Genomic DNA, 7,064 nt, shown 5'->3' with positions numbered 1-7,064 from the left:
CGATCATCGAGAGACAAATTCGAAAGGGAAAAGAAAATAATGATACATCCATTATTGGTTAGCTAGAGAGATCAATGATTAAACGAGTAGACAAAAATAAAACTAGAAATGATAAAACTTTCTGAAACCGAAAGAAAGTCTTGGTGGCCATGTGTAATGTAGAACCCATGAAATCAAAATGTGGCAAGAAAATAAATAGGAATATAGTAGTAGTAGGTAAAATATCACCTAGAAGTTAAAGCAGTTTTCCCAGATCAATCAACTGATCTCTTTTTCTTATTTCCTTTCATGTATTCTCGTATCTTGCTAGACAATGATGGCTCATCACAATTATTACTATTAGAGTACTACAATACAAATATACATATATAGTAGTACTACACTTATATATATGTAATGTAAGTATCTCATACTGATCCATTCCCCCTATAAGTGTATAACTTACACATAAACAAAGCAAACAAACACGTATACGTTTTTCAATTCAGTATCATTACCACCCAAACCCTAATTTTTCAGTATTATCATACTGACAGGTGGCACAGTGGGTCCGACGAGGAAGACGACAACGACGACGACCTAGCGAACGTCCACAGATCCGTCTCATTACCCCTATCTGAATTATTCATGTTCATCAATTGCTGAACCTGTTCATCGTGATCCAAGGAGAAGGAGAAGTCGTCGCTAGGGAACTGTTTGGGAGGCTGTCCGCCGTTGAGCTGCGACGCCACCAACCGGTCCAGGGTCGCCCAATCGCTGGCCATCTCATTTGGAGGAGGCTTGAAGCTGCAATCGTCGTTGATGTTTGGGCTCTCGAGGAGCTCCGGGAGGTGCAGGAAGGCTGCGGAGGGCTGACCGGGAAAGTGCATTGTAGAGTGATCGGTTTCCTGCTTGCAGGAGCTGGATCTTCCCATGTACATGATTAGTTGATCCAAAACGCCGTCGTTTCGTGGGAGGATTGAGGGTGATGATGCGAGAGGGCTCTCTACCGCCTTGTGGTAGTTTTTCTTCTTGAACACGCGGCACACCACCCAGCCTTCCTCCGGCCCCGTGTCGCCGGCTAGATTGAAGGCCTGATCCATTGATTCATGTTAATTATGATAGTTGGTGGTAGTAATGATGAATAATACATGTTCGATATCATGGCCGTTAATGGCGGAATGTTTGGTGAATGAGATAAGAAAGAGTTAATGTGAATACATTGGTGGAGTCGAGGGGTGTGTTGTCGTCGAGGCGATACTCGTGCATGATCCAGTCGGATTTCTGGCCGTGGGGGGCTCTCCCGCGGTAGAAAACAAGCGTCTTCCGCATTCCAATCCGGCGGAAGTTGCTGTGGATGACCTTGTCACGCCCGGTCGCCTTCCAGAATCCAGCGGCTGTGGCGCGGTTGGTCCGTGTCCCTGTCGGGTACTTCTTGTCCTTGTGGCTGAAGAAGTACCAATCGTTCTGTGGTGTCGATCCTATCTTGCACTTCTCTGCAGAACATGATAAGAACACACATTTTAGGACAAATAACTCTAATTAAGACAGATGAGTTATCTACCCTAGCAAATAAACAAACAATATATGTTTATGTTACCTTGGATGTCCCATGGTTCGAGTTTGTTGAGGTCGACGTCGCAGATGACGTCAAGGTCGATTTTCTCGGCGGCGACTTTCTTGCGGAGGTAGTAGTGGAGGAGCTCCTCCTCGGTGGGGTGGAAGCGGAAGCCCGGGGGGACCTGGGAGTTTCCATTCACCGACAGGTTCATGTCGTGAGACATTAACTTTAGAGAGCAAGGCAATAAGCTGAGAAATAGACCGGTGTGTGTGAAAAGATGGAGATATAAAGGGGAAAGGGGTGGTGTGTCTGAAAAGGTTTGGAAGAGATGATGATTTATATCAAAGTGGTAGCCTTAAAATGCATGGAAACTTTTGGTATCATGGGTTGGTGTGGGCCCTTAATTACCAACCACCTAAAACAATAGAAAGAGAAGAGAAGAGAAGAGGGGCAGGGGAGTCCATCCATAAACGTGACACTCGACCTTCAAATCTTAAAGAAAAGCTCCCTCTAAACCACCACTATCTCCCAATAATCGATTTCTCTCTCTCTCTCACACACATACGCACTCACACACGTACTCAATTGCGCAATGTACTCGTGCAGCCAATCCTAACGACATGAGGCCAGAGGACAGAAATGATGTGGGACCAAATTTCCTTATCATAAAATGCTTATATACCCATACCATATGATTACTCGTATTCTTGCATATTATTGCACTTGCTTTGTCTTGCTAATCAACTACCCCTTCGACCTTCTGTTTTATTTTTTCCTCATCTTATACTCCGACGACGACTAGTCTTATGTATTAACGTATATGGTTTGTTTATGTGAAGACGAGTATGTTGCCGACGTGTATAGTCAATTCTCGATACATACGTCTTGATTCAAATTACTCATTCACTTACATAGGAATAAATATGATCTTTCGATTTATGTACATAATATTATATGTAGCATCGCTCATCCTTCCAACAAAAGAAGTTGACAATAATAGTAGTATGAATCAGTATTAATTAGTTTGAGTTCTTTTTTAAAGTGATAAAAAAAAATGGCTATCAGAGAAGAGAATATGAGATAAAGAGAGAAGATACAGAGGAGAGAGAGGAAGGAGTGTCTATATAGCTAGGAAGAGAGAAAAAAGGAGCAAAAGTGTGGGAAATTAGAGAATGAAGAAAAAGACAAAAAATGACATTTTTGTCTGAAATAAAAACTCAATTTTATTACTTATGTAGTAGTTAATTATTCTTATTTTAAGAGTATTTTATAGTATTTGATTTTATATGAATTATCATTAGCTTAAATAGGAGTACACTATTAAAGGCCTTGAGAATTGAGATAGTCATACATTCTAGCCAATCCATTTAAGTACAAAATGGATTATTCCATACTATGTATCCATGCATCTAAACAAATTCTTAAAAACTAATTGGCTTTTAAATTGATTGATGCTTATAATTAAGATTATAAAAGAAATAAGATCAGAACGTATATTTTAATTTATTTTTACAATTTCTAATTAAGTTGTATTTTTATTTGAAAAACTTGTAAAAATCCTCTTAATCTCTTAATCTCTTCAGTTGACTCTTTTAAAACTTTATTAACCAGCTTATAAGTCAGACCAAAACCCCTCTTAATCTCTTCATCATAATCTTAACAGGTACACTTGTTTAAGTTTCCAAGATAGATCATGTTCTCAACATAATGATTATTCTGCTAATTATTGGGCCAAAAATTAATGTAAAATTTCTCGTTTTAAGAGTTAATTATCTCTTAAGAAAATAAAAGTAGGGAGGCAAACATATCAGTCCCGCCAGTAATCCATTTACACCCCTTCCCTTTCCACTAAATAAAATGAGTGCTCAATAGTTAAAAGTCCTTGGACACATAGTACTTCAATTAATTCCACTTTTGCTACAAACTGAAAGTACAGCTGAGCTAGCATGCACATGGTGATTTGTTTTGCTTTTATTAGCGACAACGAGAGAACCAATTACATGTGTCCGAACAAAAATCTTAATTGCTTCTAGAGGACTAAGATAACTGCCCTTTTGATAAATTAAATATTAAATATTTTATCTATTTTGGGGAGAGAACTCAATAGTGTCGACTTATCTTGGAGAAATCGCGTCTCACCGCAAACCCAACTTCAAGTTTGATTTACGAGTAAAAGTCAAAATTGGTCCTAAACATAAAGCCAAATACAAATTTGATCCAAAACATTTTTATGGCCACGTGGCACTTTTTGAAACATTGAAAATAAATTATGGATCTTACTTTTCTATGTCGCAGTATTGTTTATCTGGGACATTCGAAACAATGTTACATTTTAAGAGTGACTGAAACTGAGAGATAAAAGAGAAACTTCTACTTTGGGGTCCGGCTGTCCGGGCATTTGGATTAGAGGTTCAAATTCTCACACCCTCTGCAACAAATGGTTGAATTAAGTGACAATAGAGATTGATCGGGCGCAATGAATATGCGAAGATATGATCCTATAAAGTCTCAAATATCGGTACATCTTTTTGCTTTTTTGGCTTCTTGGTTTCAGATGATCTTCTTGGCGTCTTTGCTTCGTTGTCATTGCAGTGCTACCTTTTTGTGGAATTGGTTGTTGTACTTGGCTTGTGTTGCCCTTAGGGCCATTTTTTCTGATGTCTTTGGTAGGGGTGGTTTTGTATCTTTAAATTTGATGCGTTCATGTGTTAGAGCATTCACAATGGAAGGGTACTCCCATTCCACATAAGCATTTGTCCAAAGGGGCTATCTTCCTGCAATAGAAGGGCCCTCCAATTCCATTTCATTTCCACATTATCACCATTTTATTTTACTCCATCTGTCTCACTTTAGGAGTCTCAGTTTACCATTTCTGGGTGTCCCACTTTAGGAGTCCCTGTTGGAATATTCCATAGATGGTATTAGGTCCCACATTCCACTAACTTTTTTCCACTCACATTTTATTATAAAACCAATATAAAATAGTATGACCACCAATGTTTTAAAAACCGGACCGGCCAGTGAACCGACGAGGAGACTGGTTCACGGTTCAATCTGTCCGACTGGTTCAATCACTGGTAGAACCGTTTTACTGTTACAAATTATATAGTATAATATATAAAATATATTCAATTTAAATTAATGATAAAATTTATTAAATTTTTTAGCAATAAATACAATTAAATGTACAAATTACAAGTTAGTGTGGACAGAATTTTTAATATTTTAGATATATAAATAAAAAATTCATAATAATTCAAAAAAATTATATGAAAAAATATATAAATAAATATGAATTATTAATTAGTTTAGATGAAAATATACTATATACTAAATAATTTATTATAAACCTTAGGTATAACTACTTATATTTACATATGTACCTATAGGGATGTATTCAGGTCAGAACGCTAAGTATAAGTAAAACTCAAAACACTTGCAGTCCATTGGATCATATGATTTAATGGTTAGATTAATGCCACGTGTCATCTAATAATGTAGAATATTAGACTAATAATGTAGCTCGGATAATAATGTAGCATTTTAGTTTAGAAATGTACAGTTTTACTCTTACAATGTACATTTCTAGTCTAATAATGTACCTCGCCTAATAATGTAGATTTTTAGTATCATAATGTAACAAATCACAGCCATCCAATCTAATGATCCAAGGGCTGTGATTTGTGCTGTGTTTTACGCTAAGATGCTGTAAGGACCCTAACACACCCCTGTACCTATATTGTACAAATAATAGTTAATTTTAGTAAAAAGGAGTAAATTTTAGATGATAAATATATTATCATATTAATACCTACTCACTAGAATATAAATTTAAACTAGAATGATTAGTTTGAGTAAATAAAAAAAATTATTTTAATATAATAATAACTAATGTTCATGTTATTAACAAGAAATGCTTATGCTGGAGTGGTAATGGTGTTGGTCTCTTGACCAAGAGGTCATTGAGTTCGACCCCACCAAAAGCACTTATTTTACAAAAATTTTAAACAATGAAGAAAACCGGTTTCTGTTTCCCGGCTAGATGGGTCGACCGGTCGGTTTCGGCGGTTCGTGGCGGCCCAACATGCTGGCGGCTTTACAGAGAAAACCGGACCGGGCCACTCACCGGTTCGCGGCCGAACCGGTCGAACCGGCTGGTCCGGTCCGGTTTTAAAACACTGATGACAACTTTCCACTATCTTTTTTCACCAATTTTCCTTTACATTTCTTAATACTCGTGCCGAACTCAACCGGGACTCCTAAAGTGAGACGAAGGGAGTAATTTTTTAGCACTTCTATATTTAAAATGTTATCAAATTAAATAAATAAGAACCAAAAATATTAAATGTAATAGAGAGAGAAAATGTATTGAAATAGAGAGAATATAAGATGTTGGTGTGGACAAGTGAAGAATGAGAGGTTGTATTTATAGTGGAAGAAATGGAATAAAAAACAAAAAAAAAAAAAAAATTGAATAAAAAAAAATTAGGTGAGAGGGCCGACCGGCAGCCCTTCCTCCACAATGGAGGGCCGATCAGAAGGCCCTTCTCAACGGCTAGGGCCGATACATCGGCCATATGGGGGAGAGAGGGAGGGGGCGCACGGCGGCCCCTTTTCCACTATGATGGGGCGATGAGGGCCGATGAGAAAGGCCCTCCACTGTGAATGCTCTTATGGTGGTCGCATTGTGGTCTTGGTGTTGCACTTGGCTTGTGTACTTATTTGTTACTCTCAAGAAAATCTAACCTATGAGTTGTACAATTGAATGCAAATTATAATTCTCTAGTCTTTCTTTTCAAAAAAGAAAAATGAAAATAAAAGAAAAAACCTGAGAGGATATCATGCTAACTTGCATGCTTTGACTCATGGTGCGCTCCCATTGTTTTAACAATTTTGTCCATTACCTAGTGTAACACTTCATTTTAAATATCTTTATTTGGTGCTTATATATATACGATCACCACATGTTTTATTTTGTAATAGTTGAGAGACCTCTTTATCTAATCGTTATTGAATGATACCGAAAGCCGCTTGTACTGATACTCAATTTTCAAAGCTTGGACAATATATAACTCAATACATCACTGACTTTTATGTATGTTATTCTATACTCCCAAATCATTATTTTCCGGAGCTTGAAGTGTACATAATTGTTTTTTCAAAACGCCATCAATTATATTAGGAATTGAAAAGTACGAGGTTGTTACATATATTTATATAAAACTGGTATGCACATTTCCATTAAACAGATACCATGCATACGTTCACTCATTTTCCCTTTTAATTTTATTAATTTGATTAGATGTGGATCAACCGTTGGATATTTTAGTGTAATTGGATTAACTTGATTGATCAGTATTATCATAATGAGACATCATATAAATCTGGAAGTGCGGAGTGCACACTTATTTGAATTCATTATGATAACAGATGAACGGGGTCCGGGGGCAACACCCCCGGGTAGCGGGGTCCAAGGGGCAGAGCCCCTGGCTGGGGTCGAGACGAAGTTGCTTTGTAAGAAATT

The 7,064-nt window shown here is 37.4% G+C and overlaps 1 protein-coding gene across 1 annotated transcript; it reads right to left on the bottom strand.

Moving 5' to 3' along the window:
• Nucleotides 1-235: 235 nt before the first annotated feature.
• On the bottom strand, nucleotides 236-1,946 carry LOC125215788 (NAC domain-containing protein 43-like). The gene is made up of 3 exons (XM_048117336.1): nucleotides 1,580-1,946; nucleotides 1,201-1,475; nucleotides 236-1,073 (listed from the first exon to the last, which is right to left on the bottom strand). The coding sequence occupies exons 1-3, from the start codon at nucleotides 1,761-1,763 to the stop codon at nucleotides 525-527; spliced, it is 1,008 nt and encodes a 335-aa protein (XP_047973293.1). The 5' UTR covers nucleotides 1,764-1,946; the 3' UTR covers nucleotides 236-524.
• Nucleotides 1,947-7,064: the final 5,118 nt, after the last annotated feature.

This window comes from Salvia hispanica, chromosome 3, assembly GCF_023119035.1.
Source record: "Salvia hispanica cultivar TCC Black 2014 chromosome 3, UniMelb_Shisp_WGS_1.0, whole genome shotgun sequence".
Taxonomy (NCBI): domain Eukaryota; kingdom Viridiplantae; phylum Streptophyta; class Magnoliopsida; order Lamiales; family Lamiaceae; genus Salvia; species Salvia hispanica.
Note: the sequence above shows the minus strand (reverse complement) of the source record. Positions and strands in the feature narration are given on the sequence as shown.

Bases quoted from the DNA above. Each gene is read 5' to 3' on its own strand.
- LOC125215788 (XM_048117336.1), bottom strand. From the start codon at position 1,763: ATGTCTCACGACATGAACCTGTCGGTGAATGGAAACTCCCAGGTCCCC. The intron at 1,476-1,579 runs GTAACATAAACA...CATGTTCTGCAG, and splicing joins CGAACCATGGGACATCCAAG to AGAAGTGCAAGATAGGATCG. The intron at 1,074-1,200 runs GTATTCACATTA...TCAATGGATCAG, and splicing joins CACCCCTCGACTCCACCAAT to GCCTTCAATCTAGCCGGCGA.